Source organism: Mytilus edulis, chromosome 10 (assembly GCF_963676685.1).
Source record: "Mytilus edulis chromosome 10, xbMytEdul2.2, whole genome shotgun sequence".
NCBI classification, from domain to species: Eukaryota; Metazoa; Mollusca; class Bivalvia; order Mytilida; family Mytilidae; genus Mytilus; species Mytilus edulis.
The window spans coordinates 4,167,663-4,194,343 of record NC_092353.1 but is presented as its reverse complement, the minus strand read 5'-3'; the positions used below and the strand labels follow the sequence as shown (position 1 = coordinate 4,194,343).

The following is a 26,681-nucleotide window of genomic DNA, read 5'->3' as shown; positions in this document are numbered from 1 at the left end:
AAAAAAAAAAACAACACAAAACATTACTCAAGTAAGAATTTAACTGATAAGTAAAACATGAATTACATGAGATTTCCAAAAGACCACAATATAATGGCAAATATTCATAGCCAGACGATATATATATATGTTACAGGCATTTTCTGAATTTAGGCATTTTGTAAAATGACTGAAATTTTTAGGCATTTTCTAAAATGCCTGGATGATTTAGGCATTTTACAAATTGACTAGTTTTTTCAGGCATTTTATAAAATGCCTGAAAAAATTGTAAGGCATTTTACAAAATGCCTAAAAGACTAAAACTGAATGGAATGCAAATTTTAACGACTAGAAATATCAAATAAATAATTTTATTCTATCATTTAATATTGCATGAAATTTAAACAGTAAAAGTTTTATAATTGTAATTAAATCAATAATTTACATAAACACTGAAGATGACAATTATTTGTTGCTACATGTAATGTTTGGATGACAGCGACTGTTACACATTTGTCCTGACTTTTTGCAAAGGCAACGTTTAGTGTTACATCTAGTCTTACCACTAGCACTACAGCCACATTTTGTGTAACCCTGACCATCACACAAAGAAACTTTACTGACAGCTTTTCTAAAGGATATTTCATTATCATAATATACACAATGAATAGCAATAAAATTACTGTCAGATAGTTCAAACTGATTCCTGGTGTAAAGCCCACGTAGTATTCCATCTTTAATTCCAAGTTTATAACCATGCTCTTCCTTTCCAGTAACAACAGCCATAAGGTTACGCGGTTCTCCTTTCCCTCGATCCACATGGGGAATTGCAATTAATACATTTGCTCCAACATCCACCTCTGTTAAAACTCTTTCCGATAGATTTCTCATCCTGACAGCTTGTTTTGTCATTGAGTCTGATGCTTGCCTTCTCTAATTTCTGATGACCTCTTCGTTTGAACATAGGTGACAAGTAATAGTATCAGATATGTTTCCTTTTGAACACAGCTCATGTACATACTGCGCACAAGTCAAACACTGGATATTCGAAAAACAGATTTTCACACACGGCACACATATGAACATCTAATTCTGTTTCCTGAGTTTCAGATAGATTTAATGCTGCATTTAGCTGGCTTTCCTCGTCAAGTTCGTTTGGCTTATCAGAGCTTAACTCATTTGGCCTGTCATTGCTTATCTCATTTGGCTTATCAGAGCTTTGAAAATGCTGAATCAGATCTTCCTCAGTCTGTAAAGAACCAAGAATCTCTTGAGGTAGTGATGATGACGATAGTCCTATCTTAGCATCACAGCCAAACATTGCCTTGTATGGTGATCTGTTAATACCAGAATGATGACTGTTGTTTTTTTCAAACTGAACAAATTTCAACCCTATATTCCACTTTTTACTGTTGTTCTCTCTCATCCAGATAACCAGCATGTCTTTGATATCTGCATTTCCTCTTTCAAATCTGCAATTTCAAAGTATATGAATTTGTTAATTTGTAACTTTTCAATTAGCTTAAAAATATAATTTAGTAGCAGAAAAAAAGAAAGAAAAACAAAAAGTCTCAATGTTTTGTCAATGAATTGGTGCATGCTAAATTTCAAGTGGCAAATATTTCATTCATATTCAACTTCTTATTATAATTAATGTTATTAGAAGTTGTCAACTCAATTTTTATATGTGATCATGTACTTTTTTTACTTGACTATTTGTTAAAATGAGTGCATCATATTTTTATTTTCAATATTTTGCAAGATGAGCAATTCATAGGAGCCTATAGATTTTCTTATTAACGCTTGTTATGAAAACTTTAAAATAAGTTACAGCTCAACAGAAGAAATGCACATACCTTTGCATATGATAATAATCCGACGAATGTCCTTTTAATCCAATCTTAATTTTGTTCAAAACAGTTTCATATTTGTCTCTGTCCATATAATACTTTTCTGATTAGAATCAGAATTTTCAATTAATTGGTTTGTAAATCTTTGTTCTGGTGTAAGAACAACATACCCTTCTGCCATGATGAAAAGAAGATCAGTAATGAAATACAGAGTGCTCGAGACAGAGTGAGTACTTACTCAAAGTTGTTGCTCTATGGAGTTTCTAATTATAGACACTAAAACTAGTAAAACATAAAAACTTAACCTGCAGGCTAGATTTATAAAGAATAATCTTAAATTTATTTTAATCAATACATTTTTGTAGCTTTATAATATGTTTCTATCATCTAATTCATGTATTGCATATTTACATATTTTGCCTGAAACAGACCAGGCATTTTGTGTAATTTTCATTAAAAATTTCAGGCATTTTACAAAATGACTAGGGTTTTTTAGGCATTTTACAAAATGCCTGTCAACTTTAGGCATTTTAGAAAATGCCTAAAAATTCAGTCATTTTACAAAATGCCTAAATTTAGAAAATGCCTGTAACATATACATATATGTATTAAGTTTAGATTTGTTCTCTTATATGTGGTTATAACGTTCAAACTGATTTTTCGTAAAATATTTCTTAAAATAAACTGTATTCTGTGAATTTTCCCCATAATTAGAACCATATATTTAAGTGGTTACTACATAATACATATTAAGAACGGACGAAAATTGTTTATTTCACAATAATATTGTTGTATAATAGGTTAAAGTATGGTCTTCAACACGTAACATTGGCTCATACCGAGAGGCAAGCTAAAAGGTCTATATCTATATTTAAAAAGAGAAACGATAAATACTCATGAACCACATCAACAAACGACAACCCGTGAACAGGCTGAACTCGATTTTGTCATTTGTGGTTTTTTTTTGTTGTTTAGGTTTCTTCTACATGTTCTATATTAAAGTCTATTTGTAGCTTAATTCCTAGTCAAAATATGTGATTAAACAAACACACAAAAACATTGTGATTTAAAAAAAAAATCATATCCTGTTTATGTTCTGTGGAACGATTTTATCTTTGTGTTTACCCGACTACTTTGGTCATCATTTCAATGATGTATATGTTCTCTTTTCCATTAACCTATTTACAGAACTGAAAATGAAGTGTTACCCTCCATGGACAGATACTCCAATTCGTACAAGCCAGGAGACTATCATAGAGGATACGGTTGGCAACAGCCAAGGGTCAAATCTTAACACTATCCCAACTATTGAGAAAGAGGAAGAAAATATCAGAGGTATACATGAAAAATAAAATAACAAAAAGCAAATCATCCTCGATTTATTGTGACTATTATTGTAAGGTCTATAGTTATAAAAAAAAACAATGCTTACATCATAGATTGATTGAATATTATATTTGTTTTCATGTATTGCCGTAAAAGTAAGGAGTATGTAGTCAGTCATATGTTATGACGTCTCTCTTTAGAATTAAAGAATCCCTAAAATTTTATGTGCGATACATTAATAAGGTTAAACGATGATTCATCAAGTGAAATTTGTTTAACTGTATTCCATAGGAGCGTTTGTCTATAAGTTTTTTTTTCATTTACACTTTTTAAGTCATGATTTTGTAAAGAAGGAAATGTTTTTGTTAATTTCGGTACTATATTTCATATTCCTCGAAAATTACTTTAGGTCATTATCATTCAATAGTATTTTTTTTTTGCATTTTAATTCTTAATTTTTTCCCCAATAAATCTTTATACAGTTTCGATAGTATTAGTTCGAACGTTTCATGACCGTTAGAATTAAAAGAGAGATATGACAAGTGTCAAAGGCAGCTTCCTAACGAACCAAAAAACATATTAGTTAATTACAACAATTAAGGTTTAATTAGCACTATTTTTATTTTTTTTGTTTCTAAGTTTACTTAAATATCATTTTTTGGTATTTTAAATTCAAAACTGTAAATGCCGATTAGTCAAAATTAAAATCGACTTTGACATCTAATTTCGTATATATGACAATGTACTAAATTTTTGAAAGATTTGCGTAGGGATCATTTTTAATCATTTGCACACTTGAACATTTCTGTTTTTCTTTAAGATAACTAAAGAAAATACCTGTCAAGCTATCACTGTGACAATTAACAAAACTGAACATGACCTATACTTTATGGTCTATGACATAATTCTAATTTCATTGCCCATTATAAGGTCTTTCCACTTTTCTGTGGAAAGACCTATTGTATTTTTGCTGATTATAACTTTTTTTCGCTTAATTTTGTTCTTGCGATAAATATTTGTTTCGCAATAGATCGCTTAGACAATTCTCATATTGTATGTTTTTTAACTCATCAACTGTATACCGTATTGCCCTGTACTGTTTTTATTCAAGGCCCTTAGATCCTGACATAGATAATGATGTCAAGGTCAAAGGTCAAGGTCAAGTTCTCAATTTTAACTGTTTCTTTTTTTTGGCATTTTCTCCAACACCTTTTAAAGATATATATAAAAGAACAAGCGCAAAATGTTTGCTTTATTGTAATGAATATATTTTACATTTGGTCTGATACAATTTAATGGCACATTATAGGAGTTAGTGCCCCTGAAATGTACAATTATCAGGAAAATTGATTATAACTTCAACAGGGTTCCTTATAAAGCCATATGACCTTTTACAAAAAGGTTTGGTGACATATGACCTTGAAAAATGACAACCAGAAGTGACCTTTTGAAACCGAAGGTAGCATTTTTTGCACTTTTTTCATGCAAAAGTACTCGGAATCCAAATATTTTATAATATAATACAATTTTTTATCACCATAAGCTAAAAGTGACTTTCGATAAACTGGAAGTGGCCAATTATTTCCTGGTTTACAGGAAAAGTTATATAGAACTATAGATTTTTGGAATCGGTGTGAAAGAAGCTATCATATGAGACCGGAAGATACATTTACTTAACCGGATGTAGCAAATTATCTCCCTTATTTCACTCAAAAGTATATATATTTAAAAAAAAAAAACCACTAATTTATCCCATCAGTATGAAGAAACTAATGATTGGATGCCTTTTCAACTTTGAATAAACCGGAACTAGCTTCTTTTCAACAGATATTCCAAATTGTTGTGTAAAGACCTTCAATTGTTCTCTGAACAATTGGTTTTTAATTCTATTTACATTCTTTCTCTGTAGATAGTTCCTGTTGACATCACAGTTTACACAACTCTAGGTCAAATGAAATGAAGCTGATATCAAAGCTCTTTTTATATACATCATGTATGACAATTAAATTTTTGTTAGATACGATTTTAGTTTGATTTGTAATTTTTAGATGATAAAGCCAGTTTACCTGTAGTTATTGTTGCGGATGTTGGTTGGTGCTTTACGGCGTTCTTTGCCATTACAGCGTTCTGTCTGTACCGAAGGTATATATTCAATTTACAAAATAAAACAGACTTAAGATACCTAAGGCACATAAGAACTCAAAGATGATTTGACCATGCCATGGCAAAATACGAAATTCGATGGTTACAAATACAATGGCAATCACTATTGAAAATAGATAAACTTTTAAACTACGCTGAGCAAAACTATCATTACTATTTTCATTGTTTTACAATATAGATTTATTTTAAGCTATTGAAAAAAATGATTTGTTTTTAATTTAAAATTAACGTTTCGGCCAACCTCAGGGATAATTTTTGAGCATTAACATGAAGACCAACAAAAGCTAACAAAACCTAGGTTATTGGTTACTTGTTCTATTCAGATTTCGGTGTTTTGTAAGTAGGCTAAAAGAGGGACGAAAGATACCAGAGAGACGGCCAAATCATAAATCGAAAATAAACTGACAACGACGTTATGGCTAAAAATAAAAAAAGACAAACAGACAATAGTAATACACATGACACAACATAGAAAACTAAAAAATAAGCAACACGAACCCCACCAAAAACTAGGGGTGATCTCAGGTGCTCCTGAAGGGTAAGCAGATCCTGCTCCACATGTGGCACCCGTCGTATTGCTAAGTATAATTTTCGATCATTATTATTTATTCAAACATTTGTGAATTCTAGCATTATTTTTAGGAATTATTTATCTTTTTTTTTTATGTTAACTGCAACTTTACAATGCTTACATTTTAATTTTAGAACCTGTACTGCACCATCAAACATTAGTAGGGAACAAAATGCCATCGACCAGTATGAGGATTTAAATGCATCACGACTTTCATCTAATTATAATTCCCTCAATATTTCATCACAAGCAAACCAAAATAAGCTAACAACATAAGCGCATTTTACTTTAATGAAGATACTAGAATAAGGGATTGGATTGATGTTTCAATTGATAAACATAAATATCTTTAGTACACGTATGTAGTATGCCATTATTATTTACATGTAGGATTTTATGCTTGTGACAGAGATGTCTACACATGTTTTCTTGTGGAATGTTGTGTAATTGGCAATTATATCACATCTTCTAATTTATAAATATAGATTCTACCACTGCATCGAGTGTAATACGATATTTATCCACTCGAGACAGTTAAATTTTCAAATCTAAAACGCGAGGCTGGCCGAGCGTTTTAAATATTTGAAATTTAACTGTCGATAGTGGATAAATATCGTATTACACGAGATTTGGTGGTGGAATCTATTTCTCTAATGATTTTTAAACAATACGCAGGCAAACTTATTCCTTCTTTGCGACTGATCTGCAAAAAGATGTGTTCTTTCTATGTGACGTTTTCAGGCATGGTCGCCTTTTTTCATACCGTCACAATAGGAAATTCAGAGGAAAACAATAAAATTCGACGTCATAATCGGATTTTAACCAATGAAGAACTGAGATCAAACGAACCACACGTTGATTATTTTTTTTATACAATGGGTGCAGAAAGAAATAAATTGACGAAGAATTAGAGAAATATATATAGGCACCGGCCTAGGGAAATTTATCTTATTTTAACCTGGAATTAGTTTAGACAAGAGATATGTATAAGAGTTTCCGCATGACATGCATGTAGCTTTCGAGTAAAATATATTTATTCTCTATGAAAGTCCTGACTGATCAAGAACAAGGAACTAATGCTCTGTTACTTACCTTCTCTGTTTTTTAAATGGTCTCACACACATTTAGATTTCTACTGCTTTCTTCCTTGTTTTATGTATATTTTGCTGTTTATGTCGCAGTAGAAATGTCCTTTTACGGGACAAATCACAATAAATAGCATCGAATCAGGATATGATTCACAGTTAACAACACGTATTCCGTAAACGGTGTGTCAAAAGCGTTAAATTAATGTTTCAAGTCACAATACGTAATTCAACATAGATAAAGGCTCCAACATCACTGTGACTTTACGATTATTTATATATAGGATGTGCCTGAGCTATACTTGAACAGAAAACGAATTATCATTGTAAAAATAAATTTGGAATATATCATTGTTATGTTAAAACATTATGAACACTTGAACTCATATTTTTCAATCAGGTACCAGATTTGTAATGTTTTCATGATTAGAGGTATTAGTTGTATGTGTAACGTGACATGCTACCATGTTCAGATGACCAATCTGTCTCATTTGCAATCATACCATATCTTATAATGAATTTTATATAGCTACTAATTTCTACGTAATTTGGTGGTGAATTTGACATTTATACATCATCTTAATTATATATAACGAATAGTTATCAAAGGTACCAGGATTATAATTTAGTACGCCAGACGCGCGTTTCGTCTACTTAAGACTCATCAGTGACGCTCAAATCAAAATATTTATAAAACGAAACAAGTACAAAGTTGAATATTACGAAAATATCTACATTACTGCAAGCCAAATGTTACATGTATCTTTTTTATCAGGAAGGTGTCATGGTCATTTAATCTGACCATATGGTCTCTTGCAAGACGGGATTTGATTTGATATACAACTGTATTATAAATAAGAAAATGGTGACAATAATCAGTACAATAATTAGTACAATAATCGATACAATAATCACTTGATATATCGGATATTAATCAAATGTTGTTTCATATTTGCTGTGGTCATCTAAAAAGAACAATACTAAGTATCAATCGTTCAAAAAAAATGTCCAACAAAGTAAAAGGAACAACATTAAAACAACATGTTTCGAAAAAGAAGTATGCATCATTTAATCGTAACATTTAGACTAAGTAGGAGACTTGATGTATAGCATACAATCATTTACCCTTAAGGTGGCTCGGGCGTCTTCCACCATCTTGGATTTTGAAGTACCAGATTACAATTGGTCTAGACCTTTAATGAAATGCGCAAATTTTTAGAGTATTATGCAATTCATGCGTAAAGACTGTTACTGTAAATATAGAAAATTATGTGTTTTGTCATATTTACGACTGTATTTTAAAAAAAAGAGGGGATAACTCAGATAAAGTAATTCTATAATAGCAAATGTTGCGAATTAACCTATTTGACTATTTAACAACAAAACAAGTCCGCTGACCCAATTTTTCTTCATCTTATCTTCTAACATTTTATTTTAACTTCCTATGGTGTAGTTTTCTTTTGATTACACAAAATAGGATTGTACATGCATACTCTACACAAAATCTGACAATTTTGCACACCCTGTAACGTGAAAAAGTTTCCACCGACCCATACTTTTTATTATTATTTTTGGAAAAAAAACCATGACAAGGCTTCATTTTGACATATTAGTAAAACAAATTTCTGTGGATTTTAATTAAGAGGCCCAAGACACCTGAAAGTCACAAAAAATCAGTAGTAACGTTTAATCACAAATACAATATGTTTATAATCGTTCATTGATAAAAAATATAATAGGATTGTTAATTCTAATCTTTATTTTTCCCTCATACTATTTGATTCAAGAACAACTGACGTGTATGTTGACGAAATGTCTGGTTCAGCAAAAATAAGCTTGGTATATTCGATGACTTTTTCATAATTCATAGTTTGTTTGTTACATTATTTGAAGTGAGCCATTCAAAGCGAGCTAATTCAGATAATTTCATTAATAAAACAAAATCTGAAGTAAAAGACTATCGAATTGTGTTAACCTTATGCGCTTATGGACAATAGACGCATTTACACTTGTATCCCAATTTGTTCGCCATTACGTGAAATCACATAGGTTCCCTTAAACTTTGACATCATAATTCAAATCATATGAAGTCAGAATTGAAAAGTGATTGTTGCTTGCGTCAAAAAGTAATTATGAGTAGATCTAAGGTCATTCGGAGGCAAAATTCAGCTAAATATTCAAAATGTAAATACATTTATTCTTACCGGCATCGAATAAAGGTAGTTGTTGATCAGTAAAGAAGCAAGACTGAAATATCTCGAAAAATAATAGAACACAAAAATGAAAGGTATCTCTACAGTTGTATTTTAAACGACATAGTCCAAACTGTAAAATACACAATCGTACAGTAGTCGCGTATGCATTTTAATTTTAGTTACTTTTGTATATTTCGGAATTTAGTATAATGTCAATTGTCAACAAACAAGTAAACGTTTTTGTTTAAGGGCCAGCTGAAGCACGCATCTGAGTTCGGGATTTCATCGCTGTATTGAATACACATTGTTTGCCTTTGTCTGTTTCCGCTTTTTCGTCGGGTTATTGATGTTTCAAGAAGTGGTTTCTTTTTTCCTCTTTTTAGTTTGATAATTCAAATCATCCATATTAAATATTTGTTTTAAATAATATCAACTCTTAAATTGCAAACCCAGATTAAAATTGTAGATGAATTGTATTTAGGCACTGATAAAAAGTATATACTTATAACTTGAAAATACTAATATATGAACTACTTACAGTTAATTTAAGTAGGGAAAACTAATTGATTAAACGCTGATAAACTTGACATGTAAGTGTCACCCACAATTACTGGTATAAAGTTTACTCAACAGTCTATATTTGCACAGTGTACTTCTTCGTTGATGCAGTTAGTTGTTTGTATCACTAATTACCATGAAGATTACTAGTTGCACATATTTGTTGTCAAGAATTTTGTTACTTACCGTTATATCAGGTAAGCGTTTGATCTATACCAGGTCTTTGCATTTTGTCTGCTGTTTATGCATTTTGTTCATGTTTATTATGTATGCTTTTGTTCGACCGATTGACGATTACAGTGTTTTACCAAGGCTTTCTTAGCTTTTTCGACTGCTATAATAGAGAGCTTTTAGTATATTTCATCTCATTGTTTGCATTTTGCCTGCTGTTTATAGTTTATTCCATGTGAATAACGGTGTTTGTTATATCGTTTTGTTTATTTTTAGTTAAGTCTAAGTCAAATGTTTTCTTCATATTACTTTTTAATGAATTGTTACCACTATATCTTATCTTTAGAATAAAATTATACTAACTCACCTTGCCTGTCCCAAGTCAGGAGCTTGTAATTCAGTGGTTGTCGCTTGTTTATGCTTTACATTTTGGAACATAAATTAGGCCGTTATTTTTCTCGTTTGTCTTGTTTTACATTGTCATTTTGGGGCTTTTTGTTAATTTCTGTGCAATTTGGTCTCTTGTGGAGAGTTGTCTCATTGTCAATCATACCACATATTCTTTGTCATATTAATCTTGTTTTGTATTATTTGATAAATAAGAAAATGCGGAAGATATCATAGAAGTCGACAAAATAACAACGATGATCAAACACGATAATCGACGAACAGACGAGCAAAAATATACAAAGTCCTTATATAAAAAAAACGATTGAATGAACAGTTCACACCGTACCAAAAACTGGGGTTGATTACAGGTGCTCCGACAATGTAAGTTGATTCTAAATGGATAAGATGAAATTCCCTCTGACACTTTGTTAAGTGACTAAACACTTTGTCTGAATTTATCAAAGCTTTTCGACAATGCATTCAGAAGTGCACTATGATGTAGTATGATCATATGGATTTCTAACCCATTCAAGAACCTCGAGGTTATGGATGCTTAGTATTCTTTTCACGACAAATATGTCATTCGAGCAGATGAAGCCACCATTAAAATTGTCTTCATATGTAAAAACCATTAATTTGAATGTCGCATAAAAGACCTTGGAATTAATTTGTATGTCATTTTAGTCTCTCGTGGAGAGTTGTCTCATTTGCAATCATATCACATCTTATTTTTCTATATTGGAATAAAGAACAAAACTGCATATTCCTTTATATTAGCTAAATCATAAAGATGATGGACAACTTTCTTAAATGCTGACTTCTATTCTTTCGACAGTGAAAGATGGTCTTCAGAAATACGTCGATAAAGATTCGTAAAAGTTCTAAAGATCTACTGCTGAATCTTAGATAACAATCTCACCATTTTCGCACAAACATTATGACCTTCGATTTTATACGCTTTACACTGTTATTCCTCATGCTCAAATTAAAGATTGACTTAACCATATCATTTTAAAGAACGTTGTCCTATAAATATGGTAATCGTAGATATATAGTTCTTGCTTCAGGTAATACTTCTTATCGTTGGTGATGTCCTATCATTGAATAACCCATGTTTATATCTCATACATCCCAGCGAACTTGAAATTAAGGATACTATTCAAAATAGAAGGACTGCTTCATACCTTTATAATTCATCAATACTGACACTGATGGATGACTTCAGACATTATATGACAAACGGGCTGATTCCGCCCTCCAATTTATGAAATTCCAATTTCTCACCAATAACCTATCGTTTGACCCGTTGAATGTGTTTACATATCTCAGTAGTTACGTTACACTTGTGCATGTTCACACTTTACGTTCTTCATATACAAGAGTAAGATCTTTACGTAGAAACTGCCCAAACTGAGTTATGAAAAGTAAAGATTGAAAATGACAGTTTAACTTGTATGGACATCATCACGAATTGCTTTACCTATCCGATATGTCTAAACAAACTAAGGAAATGTTTAACACGTCTTAAATTGTGGTTTACCATCTTGATAAGTACCGGACGTGACCTATTACCGAAAATATATATAAAAAAAAGATGTGGTATGATTGCTAACGAAATAACTCTCAACAATAGAATTAATGACACAGACATTAATTATAGGTCGGCGTACGACCTTACTGTTTAACTGCGTATGAATTCGCATTGCTTCCGAAGTTTCATGGTATTAATATATCCAACATTCATATATTTAGCTACTCCGATTGAAAAATTTCTGATGTCTTGTGTTTGCTGTTTAAACGAGTCTTACATGTTTTTTCACAATTTGTTTTATGATAGCCTTAGTCCCATTAGCCCATTGTTTTGCTATCGTCGTAATTGTACTAGCAAGTCGCCAAATGATTGATGGAACAGTGTTGTTTGCTGTTAGACATGTTAGTGTGTAGTTCTACAATGAACAACGTCCATTTGTTTTATATAAAATCAAGGATGTGTCGCACTATAATTCTCCATGTTGAATGGACCGTGATGTTGGTTAAAAAATCTAATTTGGCATTTAAATTAGAAAAATTGTACCATAGGGAACATGTGTACTAAGTTTCAAGTTGTTTAGACTTCATCTTCATCAAACACTACGTTGACCAAAAACTTTAAGCTGAAACTCGCACTTTCTTTTTCTATGTTTAGTGGACCATGAAATTGGGATCAAATGTCTAATTTGGCTTTACAGTAAGAAAGATCATTCCATAAAGAACATGTGAACTAAGTTTCAAGTTGATTGGACTTCAGTTTCATCAAAAACTAACTTGACAAAAAACTTTAACCCGAAGCGGACAGACGGACGAACGGACGGACGAACGGATGCACAGACTAGAAAACATAATGCCCCTCTACTATCGTTAATAAGCAGATATGGTATTATTACCAAAGACAACTCTCCCCAGGAGACTGAATAACACAGAAATTAAAAAGGTCACTGTATGGCCTACCGCAAAGTGTAAACCCCATACCTCGAAGCCAGCTTCAAAAGGCTACGACATGACGAATAAAAATAACATTTCAAACGAGAAAATTAATGGCCTGATGTATGTACAAAATAGAAAAATAAAAAGTAAATAAAAAAGATATACAGTAACAGGCTCCGATCTTGGGACAGTCACTTACATAATGTGATGGAGTTAAACAAGTTTGAAGGCGCCAACCCTCCTCCTAAACTGTAGTAGTGGTGTAACAGTACAAAATAAGAGCAAACTATAGAAATTAGGTGAAAAGGACTTAAATCATCAGATGGATATAAAGCAGACTACAAGCTGTTTCAACTACACAACAAGTCGTCCCATAATCGTTAAATAGATCGCATTGATCCTGATTCTATAATGTTTGTTTATTACGTCAATGTCATGAGTCTTTTTAAAAGGTGATGAGCATTACTTTTTATAATATTCGTTATTAACCTTTTATCTGAATATAATAAAAAGGAAGTAAAATGTAAACTTCCTGATTGCTTTGTTCATTACTAATAGCCGCTGGATATGCGATAACCAGGAACAATGAATAACTGATGTTGATAGCCAAATATATTGTATTATCTAGCTAATCAACTTGAAGAAAAACTTCAGGTTATTAATTGATGGAGTTGAACCGCTGTATGTCAGCAAATTTATGAAGAACGAGACAGCTGACTTTATACAAGACACTTTAACTGAAAGAAAAAAAAACCCGGTTCGGTCATGCATCTACAATTTGACAAGAGAAGATGTGTTACCATTCAAGTAACCCTAGGTTTTGAATGCATTATAATCAATTTACAAGAAAACTAATTTTGCTCCTGCAGACAAAGCATTGAATTGTATTTTTCGTAAATGCAAAAAATGCAAAACTTTAAAAGATGAAATTCGCAGCAAAACTTGAGATCCCACATAAACGCTTACATGTACATCATAAACAAAACAGTTTATAAAATCAAAAAATCCATCCTTCTCGTCTTCCTCAACAGAAAATTGACAATAAAAACATCCCTTTTTCACTTGACACGTAAACGTTATAAAAATCCTAAAACGAACGACAAAAGAAGCTTCTTCATTTAACAAATATATCGAGGATGGTATCATATCAAACTTTTGATTGACAACATATCTCTAGGGTTTAGTGGCTTGATATGTTTATATAGGGTTGAAGGTGATGTTATTAATTTTCTATTTGTTGATTTCAAAAGTTTCAAAAGTAACATAAATTTTGAATAAATATTTATTTCACACTATTTGGACATCGTTTACCAAATAATAGTCTTTTCGAAACACTTTGCAAACAGAGTAATAACGAAAACAATTGAAATCGACTAAACATACGTTTTACTGTAGTTATCACCTATTTGATGACTGATACGACGTGAATGTGTCCTAAAGTATTGAAATAATAAAATACCTCCATGCAAAATTCAAAACGAAAAAATGAAAATCTCAAACACACCAAGATAATGAAAAACAATTTAAGTTATTTCAATTTAAGTTCATTAAAAAAAAATATGTTTTGGAATTATTTTTGACGTCCATTTCCACTCAACAAGTACAGAATTTTGTAAAAGGACAGCTTAAGACCGCCTCTGAGGGCGGGATTTTTTAGCTATGATAAAGTCGGATTGTTGTCTCATTAACAATCCCTCCATTCCCTTCTCAATTTTAACTGATATATTCCTGACTTCTTACCGAAACGTCCTTTATATGTTAGAAAAATGGTGATTTGACCTGATTTTATAGATAAATAAACCTCTCACTTGTACGACAGTGGCATACGAATCCATCATATTGACAATAATTTGTAACCAAAACAAACATAACTATGCACCACTTATTGCAGACCTGTTTTTGTATTGCTATGAGTTACAATTTATGACAAAAATCAGCAAAGACCCATCGAAACAACATCTGATACACAAATTTAATAATACTTTTAGATATTTGGATGCTATTTTGGCTCTAAATAATGACGACTTCAGTATGTTTACTAAAGAAATGTATCCTGTTGAACTTACTTTAAATAAAGCTAATACTAACAATGACCACTACCCTTTCCTCGATCTTGATATTTATATCATTAACGGAAAGCTTAGTACTAAAATATATGATAAAAGAGATGATTTTTCATTTCCTATCGTTAATTATCCATATTTAGATGGTGAATTTCCCTTGTCATCATCTTACGGTGTTTATATATCTCTACTTGTACGATTCGCTCGTGTATGTAACAATGTTTTAGATTTTAACGAGACAAATTTATGTATTACTGAAAAATTATTACACCACGGTTTTCGATATCACAAACTGGTCAAAACATTTACTAAATGTTATCATCTGTATAAGGACATCATTCGTAAATATAGCTCAACATGCAGACTTCTTATACGTTCAGGTATTTCACATATCGTAAACACAGTTAGACTTATCACCGGGTTTTAATAACACGAGCAACACGACGGGTGCCACATATGGAGCAGGATATGCTGTCCCATCCGGAGCACCTGAGATCACCTCCAGTTTTTGGTTGGGTTCGTGTTGCTTAGTCTTTATTTTTTCTATGGTGTATTCTGTGCGCTTTTCTTTTTTAGAAAAGGCATAGCCAGTTTATTTTCGATTTAGGAGTTTGACTGTCCCTCTTGTATATTTTGCCACTCTTTTATTAGTAAGTGTTGACACATATACAAATTAAAAAAATAAATAAACTCGTAATCAAGATGATAGACAACGTCAGAACCTAAATACTCCAAGACCATCTACTCTCACCTGTGACATGCGTATGCGGTTTTTTAATCGTTAGAAACTACAATTGCCGTCTGGTCTATGGAATTACCCATCGTGTCTTATCTTCAATGTTACGTGTTGACTGAATTTGGATTTGCATGCCGAATGATGCAATGATAACATCTGACGCTTACTATCTCGACATACCCGGTCTCGCTTCTTTTGGAGTTTCTCATTTATAATTGCGTACATGTCATGCTGAGGTAGTAAATATTTCAGAATACAAAGCCATTTTAAGTACATAAAATTGGACTATTGACTTTGAAAAATATTTCTTTCTTTATCTTCTCAATGATCTTTGAATGTTACAATAGCTTCTTATATTAAAGGCCCTGTGCCTTTCTAAGGAAAAATTAAATGGGAATTTGGAATGTAGATTCTGAAATAAGAAATCTGAAATGAGATATTGATATACATTTCTAATATGTAATATGAAATGCTACAGACATTTCCCCCAAAAATCATTTATTAAAAAAAATGCAACAAATAAAGGCAACAGTAGTATACCGATGTTCAAAACTCATAAATCGATAGAAAAAAAAACAAATCCGGGTCACAAACCAAAACCGAGAGAAACGCATTAAATATAAGAGGATGACGACACAACATTAAAATGAAACACACACAAAAACGAACTAAGCATTAGACAAAATCCGATGAGAATAACAAATATAACATCAAAACCAAATACATGAATTTGGGATAGAAAAGTACGGTGACACGACTTATAATAATGTGAATTCACACTCAAATATAAGAGGAAACAAACGACACAAAAGAAACACAACGTGAAAATGTAACACACACAGAAACTGCCTATAATATAACAATGACCATATTCCTGACTTGGTACAGGACATTTTTTTAAATGGAAAACGGTGGGTTGAACCTGGTTTTGTGGCATGACAAACCTCCCTCTTTTATGGTCATGTTAAATATAACATTATAATAACAACACAACATTACAGGACTACAATTCAAATAAAAAGGAGAACACACTTGACAAAGAAACACACGAATAATAGCTAACAAAAGGCACCAGGTTTAAAATTTAATACGCCAGAAGTGCGTTTTGTCCACACAAGACTTACTAGTGACGCCGAGATACAAAAGTTTGAAAGCCAAAACAAGTACAAAGTTGAACAGCATCGAGGACCAAAAGTTCAAAAAAGTTGTGCCAAAATCGGCCAGGGTTTTCTGTTAGGTACCAGAACATCCCTTTGATTTAGAATAATTTATACTTTTGCAAATAGTAATAAAAAGACTATATAAAAGATATACATGATAAAACTGCAGTATTTACTAGTTACAAAATGGGTATCAAAAAGATTAATTTCACAGTTTTAATATTTGATGGCATTATCTTTACGCATCATTTTCTGAAGAAAAAAAACTTTTATGTCGATTATTGAAAATTGACAATAATAATCGAAAAACATTTTATTGCATAACAAATATCAGACATAAAATTAATCTTTTTGTTTTCTTTACTTTTTTTTGTGAACATACACGATGATAAGATGCTTTATATATTTCAGAGTTGGGAGCTGTAGATGATCCGTGTTTTATTGGCAAAGGCTATAAGCATAATGATATAGGTAAATCATTATAATTTCTGTTTCTGTCGGTCAGACAATAGAGGTTTTGTTTTGTGAACACCACACTTTGATAATTATAGGTTTTATAATGATTTTAACAAGTTATTCAACCTATTTCTCGTATGTTCAACACTCAATGTGTAAATTAAAAATTCAGCGTAATTGATCTAGTCTGTTGCACATTCCTGTATGATGTCATATGTCCTTTTTCTGCGTCAAACTTTTGTATCAGACATTTAAAGACATGTGTACGCTTCAGAATATGTAATAAAATTTGATAAATAGGAAGGAAGATTGTCGCTGAGACATTGTCTATATATACATACTAGTATGTTCACAGTGTCCACCCGATAAAGGTAAATTCGGAGTTGTATACCGATCGCCATTAAATCGATTCGATAAACTAGTATTCTGCTTAGATTTAAACAAAGCTCATAATGATTTGACAGATACGGACTTTAAATTGAATCCTTGCAATATATACTTCTTTCTTTTTCAGAAATTAATAGAATGTCGAAAGTATGAAAAAGCTTTTTTTTGCGATTATCACCTTTGTACTTTGAAAAAAATCGGTTGGAATTAATAAATAACCAGTAAGCGTATACGGAAAATGAGCTGATATACTTATAAATGTCTTTGATATAAGAACAAAAGTAAATGTACTTATATTCCTTTATATTTCCATCTTCAGTTACTATAGAACTAGTTCGGTTAGTATCTAATTATAGGTCTATGGTTAGTACTGCACGGTCATTTCATAGTCGGTGGGGTTCCATAGCCATATAAGTCAGATACTTGTATTGTATGTATCGATGTGCTGAAAGTATCTTCTAAGAACAACACGTTCTGTATAGTAAATGTATATTATTTGCATTATATTTTTATGATTTAGTGTAGAAAAGCTAGATGTGTGTTTCTTTAGAGATGTTTGTTATGTTTTCATTAATTGTTGCATCGCACAGAAAATACTAAGTTACTACGAGCAGACCTTGTCTACATTTTGGCTTGCCTCTTATGTCGTCATGTAGATTGATTAGAAATGTGTTCAATTCGGACGAATTTATGAGAGATCATTTAAAATAAAAGAAGCTTCATTTTGAAAAAAATCATACTAAAATCATCCCTGGTTCAGTTAATACTCACATGAAATAAAACAGTTTATCTACTGACATTGTTTCTTCTCTTAGCGGCAGACATGTGTACAGGCGACCACGTAGTTGAAAAAAGTGAGGACGGTTGGAAATTCAAAGATAGTGTAATTATACGTGTAATGAAGCAGAAAGCTAACTGTACGTGTCGCATCAGTCTTCTAAAAAATACAGGCAATTACTCTGTACTTATGAGAAAATACCAAAACCAGGAAAATACAGTTCCATCAACACAGAATTGTGGACTAGCTATTGATGTTGATTATCCTGAAGTTACAGGATTTAAAAGAAATATTGACCCAATACAATGTAAAAATGGTACTAAAAAGCGAGAAATTGTTCTAGAAAACAATAGCGTTATCGAACTGAAATCAAGAGTTATTGCTGGCAATTTTACCAGAGGATACTGCATGCATATATTTAGAGGTACGTTTTTGTTTCATATATAATAATGAATAAAATACACGATGCTTTCTTACCTGTTATGCGAAAGAAAAAAGATGAAACTTCCCAGTTCTATCCACAATTTCAATGTCAAACAATACAGCAGAGGCATTCAGGTGGCACGGTAGTATTTGCATTCCAGAATTTAGGCTGCTCTTTTGTGTACCCTACCTAAGTCAATGTATCTGAACAGTGTGATTGGACAAAAAATACAGTATCAACTGAACATACTTTCCCAAGATGAGGGATGAATCGGGTGTAGAAAAATATGAAATAATTTTCACTGCATGATAAAAGACCCAAAAGCCCTAGTGGCCTAAGGTTTTTTTAAAATAGGGAAAAAAGTAAACAGGCATGATACACAATCATTTATTTAAGAATTGAATGCCTCTTTTTGTAAAATTTTTATTGGGTTTAAAAGCGAAGTACTTCATTTTAAAAATGTGCGCACGGTCAACGCTTTTACAACCCTATGAAGTTACAAAAAGAAGCATTCAATAGTTATCGAAGGTACCAGGATTATAATTTAGTACGCCAGACGCGCGTTTCGTCTACATAAGACTCATCAGTGACGCTCATATCAAAATATTTATAAAGCCAAACAAGTACAAAGTTGAATAGCATTGAGGATCCAAAATTCCAAAATGTTATGCCAAATACGGCTAAGGTAATCTATGTCTGGGATAAGAAAATCCTTAGTTTTTTTTAAATTAAATAAAATTGTGTAAACATTTATAAAAATGACCACATTATTGATATTCATGTCAACACCGAAATGTTGACTACTGGGCTGGTGATACCCTCGGGGACGAAACGACCACAAGTAGTGGCATCGACCCAGTGGTGTAAATAGTTATCAAAGGTACCAGGATTATAATTTAGTACGCCAGACGCGCGTTTCGTCTACATAAGCCTCATCAGTGACGCTCATATCAAAATATTTATAAAGCCAAAGTACAAAGTTGAAGAGCATTGAGGATCAAAAATTCCAAAAAGTTAATACTTATAATAACATTTTTTAGCTAGGATCATGAAAACACGAATTTTATCAACTTTTTATTTAATTCACCTATGCACTTTATTGTGGGACCTCGTGTTAACATGAATGATAAGTTTTATTGAGTAATGCAATTGCTTAAGGAATAACACATGATGTGCAGTTAGCCGATCAGAATAACGTATTATAATGAAACATACATAATATAGTATTTCTTAATAGTAAAATGAAAGTACTTCAGTTAGCTATGAATGTAGAATTTTTGGCAGTGTTAGAAAGTGGTGAACATTCTAATAAGGCTATCATTGTCCCTTATGGGCCAGGAAATACTACCGTGCCACCTTCATGAACCCGTTGAATGGTAACGCGTTGTTTAAAATAAAAGTCAATACATGAAAAGTGATAAGGATATCCGGCTTATTGTCATCATTAAATCAGTAACATATTGAAAGAATTTGAATGCAAGGAAAAAGAACACGGCATGAATCTAAGTATGAGCAATTTACTGCGTACATGATTCAGCCAAATGGACAACATTTCCCTTAATCATTAATATATTCTAACTTATGACGGTAATCCATATCACGTTTATAAAAATCAAATTCTGCTATACATTGAAGCATAAATAAAATGCATGTTATCACCATAAAACGGATATCCACTTTCTAAAGGATTAGATTGTTTGGTTTTCCTATCTGAATGGTAAGCAGCTTGACCTCAATATATTTTTATTCGCAATCGATCGTATGCTTATATATATTTTAAATATTATTTACCAATCTTCAAACACATTATTACAGTTATGTATTGCTTGTATTAATTTAGAAATCTTTTTTTCAAAATTTTGTGTGAAGCAATAGCCATTCAGTTATTTGTTAATTGCATTAAAAAAATTGTAGATGAAGATAATTGATTACTTTTTATACCTATACATTGGTTGTTTGTCGGCACCAATAAAAGTGTAAACATTTTCCCCTTTTTTTAAAAGATTTTTACGCAACGGCATTGAATTCTGTTCTTTTAGTCATTAAGGAAGAATAATTTTAAACAGATGAGAGCTCTATAATGCTATAGTTACTAATATTTTTGTCGATGACAATACCAAGTGTCTTTTTTAAATTAATATTCTTGATAGTTGAGTACTTTTTATACCCGATGATTTTGTAAAAGAAGATGTGGTTCGATTGCCAATTCTCCACAAGAGACAAAATGACACAGAAATTAATAACTATAGGTCACCGTACGTCCTTCAACAATGAGTAAAGCCAATACCGCATAGTCAGCAATAAAAGGCCCCGAAATGACAATGTAAAACAATTCAAACGAGAAAACTAACTGCCTAATTTATGTACAAAAAATCAACGAAAAAAAATATGTAACACATAAACAAACGACAACCACTGAATAGCAGGCTCCTGACTTGGGACAGTCACATACGAAGACAATGTGGCGGGGTTAAACATGTTGGCGGGATCCCAACTCTCTCTTCAACTGGAATAGTGGTGTAACATAAGAACGAACTATAAAAATTAGTTGAAAAAGGCTTAACTCATTAGATGGAAAAAAATTCAAACGCCAATACAAGTGGACGTGGCCGGGAATTGTACATCCCGACAACCAAAACACACTAAGTACAGATTTGAAATTACTAGCAGTTACTGAAAGCTAGTATAAAACTATATACCAAATAACAAATTAAAAACTTCAAGCATGACAAAAAGAGTGTGGAAAACTGATCATTTGAGTGAATTTTCTTAGTCCAAGGACTAAAACTCTGCACATAATCATTAGACCGAAACTAAAATTCGAACTTGATCTGTAACTTGTCATGATATAACAATTTACTAAATTTTTTTTAATTAATACACGCGGGTTATTCAGTGTGCATCACATTTTGTATGTTATTTCTTCGTAGACAGAAACATTATTACAGTCATTCCTTAAGTGAACAAAACAAACTGACATAAATTGTAAAACACAATGTCATTTCGTTGTTTAATTTTTTAACACGTCGTAAATAGTTTCATTTGATATTAAATCTAGATAGCGTTCGATCGTTTGACTGTTCCTCTGGTATCTCTCGCTCCTCCTTTGAAAGCTATGAAATCCGATCCTTCGGTTCATTAAAAAAGGGATCAGACACATTCTCTACTTAATGTGGATTGCATACTTATGACTAAAAGCAGAATTTCGTTTTAAATTTAAACTTGCGTTTGATAGTATTTTATTATGAATTTCGTTAATTGATACAGTAACTATAACAAATAAATTTAATAGTACTTTATTGTAAATTTCGTTAATTGATACTATAACAAATAAATGTAATAGTACTTTATTCTTTAATTTCTTTAATAGTAAGATACTATAACAAATAAATATAATAGTACTTTATTGTGAATTTCGTTAATTGATACTCTAACAAATAAATATAAAAGTAATTTACTGTGAATTTCGTTAATTGATACTATAACAAATAAATACAAAAGTACTTTATTGTGAATTTCGTTAATTGATAACATAACAAATAAATATAATAATACTTCATTGTGAATTTCGTTAATTGATAATATAAAAAATAATTTTAATATTAGACGATAAGTCGAAAGATCCCAAAGTACAATTAAACATACAGTGTGATGATCCTGATGAGACAACAACACATGTATCAGCAGCAACAACATATAAAGACAAGCTACAATCTGAGGGAGAAATAGTGCCGACAACAGCTGCTACTGAAGACAATGATAAAACTGTATCAAAGAAAGGATACAATCAAGAGGGTAATGTTAATCATTTTAAGATGTAGTAAAGTTCATTAAATTGAGAATGCAAATGGGAAATGAGTCAAAGAGACAAAAAACTTACAAAAGAGCAGACAACAGCCGAATGTTTGCTAGAAGCAAAATACAAAAACATCAGTTATATATTCGTAGAAAGACTTCCCCATAGTAAAATAAATACAAAAAATACAATATTCATGCATTTAGGTATGATGTTTTATTGTGTGTTTTGTGGGATGTTTTGTTTAGTCTTATCGTTTGTTGTATTTTCAGTTTATTTCACATTTGTATTATTAGTCACTATGGTTTAGTTAATTTCCATTTTCCCTGAATAAGTTATCGTGTTAATCCAAATAATTATGACGTCGTCACAGCCTTTGTATGAACTTCAAGATTCTAACATGACGTGCGTCTTTCGCTTTGTTAACAACAATGTGATAAAATTCTCGATATATCTATACTTAGCGCAGACTTATAGAGATGTAAGTTATATAATGGCTGTAAGAAATATATAGCATACGTAAATCCTCATGTATCGTAACATATATGTGCAAACGCTATGTCGATTTCGCTGTGTTACAAATATCAATCCTATTATAATCGAAATAATGTATGGAAGCAATAGATTTTTTTTATTCTACACAGGGCCTGGGCCTTTATATTCAAATTTTATCATGAGCTTCAGCTGATAGTTCTTGCGTTTGTTTGTGCTGTTTCCTGTCACACAATTCTAGTGATATATTTATAGTAACATTTCTGTAAAATTGCCATATAAGCAATACATAAAGGCAACAGTAGTATACCGCTGTTCAAAATTCAATACATGATAGTGTTGATGGGTTTCCTTCGGTTTCAGTTTGCACACCGGATTTGTTTTTTCTGAATCGATTTATGACTTTTGAATTGCGGTAAACTTTTATTTTTAGACTCAGTATGTATTATATAAAAAAGTCTACATACTTTAAGTAATATAAACGATAAGAAACACAAACGTCATAACTATCAGCTAAAGCTCATGATAAAATTTGAAGTGACGACGCCCCTAAACGCACGAATGATGTTCACTAAAACCAACATTTTTGACGGATTTGCAACGAACTCGAAAGTTGTCTATTTAGTTTATAGATCATATTATGAGACCATAATTATCAAGATTAATGAAAAACAGACATACCATTTAATGTTGTTATCGGTTTGATATTAAAGATACAGTAATAGAGACAACTTAGTTGAATGTGATTTATATTCAAAGTTGCAAAGAATCGTATTGAATTCATTTTTTTTTACAGATAAGAAGTTAGAACTGTACATCTATACAGGAGCGTGTGCAGGAGGAGTGCTTGTGATTATAGTTATTCTATTGATTATACTGTGTATAAGGTAAATTGCATTCAACGTTATTTTCTTATTTTGTTTATCTGCAATATGTCCATTAAAAACCTGAAATATGAATATCACTACAAAAATGACAACAATGAAAAAAGTAATGCGTATTAATTGGTTTGGTGTCTTCCATTTTCAGTGCTGGTATTCCGTCATCAAAATGTTTCAAAGATAAGGTACATTTTTGTACATTGTAAAACAATCATGTGAGGTTTAGCTACCTATAAAACCAGGTTTAGTCAACCGTTTATATATGGTAAATGCATGTTCAAAGTCGGGAATATTACAGTTGTTGTTCGTTAGTTTTGTGTAAATGAGCTTTTGGTTTTGTGTTTAATACGAACTTTCCGTTTTGGATTATCTTTGGAGTTCGGTACATTTGTTGTTTTGCATTTTCATGAAATAATCTCATGATTTACAACAACAGACCTAGAACAAACAGCCCTAACAGAATGGAAATAATCAAAACAAGGACTTGTTGAAACTGATTAACTTCATATCTTTTGAAGATATCATCTCTATCCGCGTACTTTGTGTCGTTATATGAGATTTATTGATTTGTATGAAATAGAAAAGATCTCAGATTAACACCGGCATATCAATAGTTTCCTGACCATTAAATAGATTGTTTTGCTGCAATTTCAGAATTGTACAATAATATAAAAAAAGCCATACTAAAACCAAACGAACCGCGCGTCTTTATCCAAAAGTGTTAGTGAGGCCTTCAACACAGAACCAAGACTAGTTTATAATAAAGGTCATTGTATAAACAAACAAAAACAGATTGGAATGGAAGTCAAACACATTCTGATTATTTAAAAAAACAAACTTTAATGGATAATAGCATTCGTACCGCATATCAAATTACTGCTAAGTTCGAATTTACTGTATGTGTGAATATAATAGATTGCATACCCTATACTTGTTTGTTTTATCTTGTGTACACCATCGTGAGTGTTCTGTATATAATTGCTTTTCTGACATGTTTTTTTTTTTTATTATACAATGGTTTTACTGATTTCTAATTTAAAGACAAATTTTTTCGTATTGAATATTACAATCATCGCTAATTTTGAATAAGTTAAGTTAAACGTTTTATATGTAGTATCAAGTTCCTGGTGTTCAGGCGAAAATTTATTGACCTTAACTGGGACATTATTGCCGTTAGATAACGGCTCCTTGGTAATTATGCTCACTGATACTCAATATTCCATATTCCATATTTCTAAGAAAAGAAAATTAAAGTTGTTTGTTTATCACGATAAAACATAATTATTTGGAATTACAGGAAAAGATCAAAGAAGAAAACTATAAATGGAGAACAAACTACGCATGGAAGTAATGATCCTGATTCTGATAATGGCGAACTAAAGGGTAACATGTTATACGTTTCCTCCGATCAACAAGATATTATTGAGGACGGTAATTACCATATGGTTGATTTAGGACGGAAACGAGGAGTTAATGAAAGTAGAAGTTCTGATGTCGAATATAGTACAGCTGACGGAAACTACAGTTCAATAGGAAGTCCAGATACTAAACATAAACCGAAAGCGGCCGTCAACTTCCGTGAAGCAGACAACCAAACACAACATATATCTATCTTGGAAAATAGCAATGATGAATATGCCGTGGTAGACAAAGGGAGAAAATCTAAAAGTGTTAAACATGCTTCTACTTTGGTAAGGAATAGCAGCGAAAAGGACATGGAGATGTCTGGTTTACATGTAGATCAGACATATGCGGTGGTTGATAAAACAAATAGGGGGAAAGCTGATGAATGAGGACAAAACAAAATGTGCAACAAATAGTACGAATTACCAGAAATTACCCTTTATTGGAGTTGTCGGACATGACTTCTAATAAATGCAAACAGCAATTAAAATGCGTTTTCTAACAAGCGTCCGTTATTACGCAACAGCATACGATAACTGAAATAAAATTCGTGTTAACATGCTTAGTGCCTAATGCTTTGCGTGTAATAAAGCCATACTGTTGCAATCTCTACATTATATTTTGTTAAAACTGTATAATAAAGCATTGCGTTGTCATATTTTCAAATATTTAAGAGGTGAACAATTTTTTTTTGTGAAAGGGGTACGCTAAGAATACTTTTTTATTATTGATATTTAAGGTAGTAAGTTACCTTATTCGTCAGTCGGGTAAAGAGAAAAATATCAACACTTCATAAATAATATATTGGAATCCATATTATACATGTACATGTATTGACGCTGGAGTATAAATGTTGTTTAGCAAGTACAACTATATGCAATTGATATCAAAAGTCTACAATAGTCTTATGATATTACTTTTTCCCAATTCTTATTTTTCTTAACATGATTAATTTTTGCTCAAAATATTTATAAATTACTGAACAAAGAAACTAAACTTATAATTGTATACTACAGAAGCATTTGGACCAGGATCTGCTTACCCTTCCGGAAGGCCCAGTTTATGGTGGGGTTCATGCTGCTAAGTTTTAAGTTTATATGTTGTTTTTTGTGCACTAATGTTTTGTCTTTCGCTTTCCTTTTTTTACCATGGCGCTGTTAGTTTTGTTTCGGCTTATGGTTTGGGTGTCCCTCTGCTATCTGTAGCCTCTCTTTGGTCTACAAAATCCTCATCAGTGACATTCGAATCAAAAACTTAAAAGGTCAATACATAATATACGGAGTTGAAGAGCATCTGGGACTCTAACTATATCCACAATCATTTCGTGGCCTTTTACAGATGACAATGCGGTAC

At 31.7% G+C, this 26,681-nt stretch overlaps 3 protein-coding genes and 1 long non-coding RNA gene across 4 annotated transcripts; 2 read left to right on the top strand and 2 right to left on the bottom strand.

The window, feature by feature from the left end:
• Positions 1-444: 444 nt before the first annotated feature.
• Positions 445-891, bottom strand: LOC139492199 (uncharacterized). The gene has a single exon (XM_071280383.1). The coding sequence runs from the start codon at positions 889-891 to the stop codon at positions 445-447; it is 447 nt and encodes a 148-aa protein (XP_071136484.1).
• Positions 892-988: 97 nt separating this feature from the next.
• LOC139492198 (KRAB-A domain-containing protein 2-like) lies at positions 989-2,010 on the bottom strand. Its single transcript, XM_071280382.1, has 2 exons — positions 2,000-2,010; positions 989-1,451 (listed from the first exon to the last, which is right to left on the bottom strand). Exons 1-2 carry the CDS (start codon positions 2,008-2,010, stop codon positions 989-991), a joined length of 474 nt encoding a protein of 157 aa, XP_071136483.1.
• A 3,192-nt stretch (positions 2,011-5,202) lies between these two features.
• On the top strand, positions 5,203-7,230 carry LOC139492319 (uncharacterized). Its single transcript, XR_011656791.1, has 2 exons — positions 5,203-5,297; positions 6,024-7,230. It is a non-coding gene; the product is annotated as an uncharacterized lncRNA (long non-coding RNA).
• Positions 7,231-9,742: 2,512 nt separating this feature from the next.
• LOC139493173 (uncharacterized) lies at positions 9,743-25,996 on the top strand. The gene is made up of 6 exons (XM_071281356.1): positions 9,743-9,924; positions 17,122-17,181; positions 18,369-18,755; positions 22,362-22,550; positions 23,840-23,930; positions 25,222-25,996. Exons 1-6 carry the CDS (start codon positions 9,864-9,866, stop codon positions 25,715-25,717), a joined length of 1,284 nt encoding a protein of 427 aa, XP_071137457.1. The 5' UTR covers positions 9,743-9,863; the 3' UTR covers positions 25,718-25,996.
• Positions 25,997-26,681: the final 685 nt, after the last annotated feature.

Bases quoted from the DNA above. Each gene is read 5' to 3' on its own strand.
- LOC139492199 (XM_071280383.1), bottom strand. From the start codon at position 891: ATGACAAAACAAGCTGTCAGGATGAGAAATCTATCGGAAAGAGTTTTA.
- LOC139493173 (XM_071281356.1), top strand. From the start codon at position 9,864: ATGAAGATTACTAGTTGCACATATTTGTTGTCAAGAATTTTGTTACTT. The intron at 18,756-22,361 runs GTACGTTTTTGT...TTTTAATATTAG, and splicing joins CTGCATGCATATATTTAGAG to ACGATAAGTCGAAAGATCCC. The intron at 23,931-25,221 runs GTAAATTGCATT...TTGGAATTACAG, and splicing joins TTGATTATACTGTGTATAAG to GAAAAGATCAAAGAAGAAAA.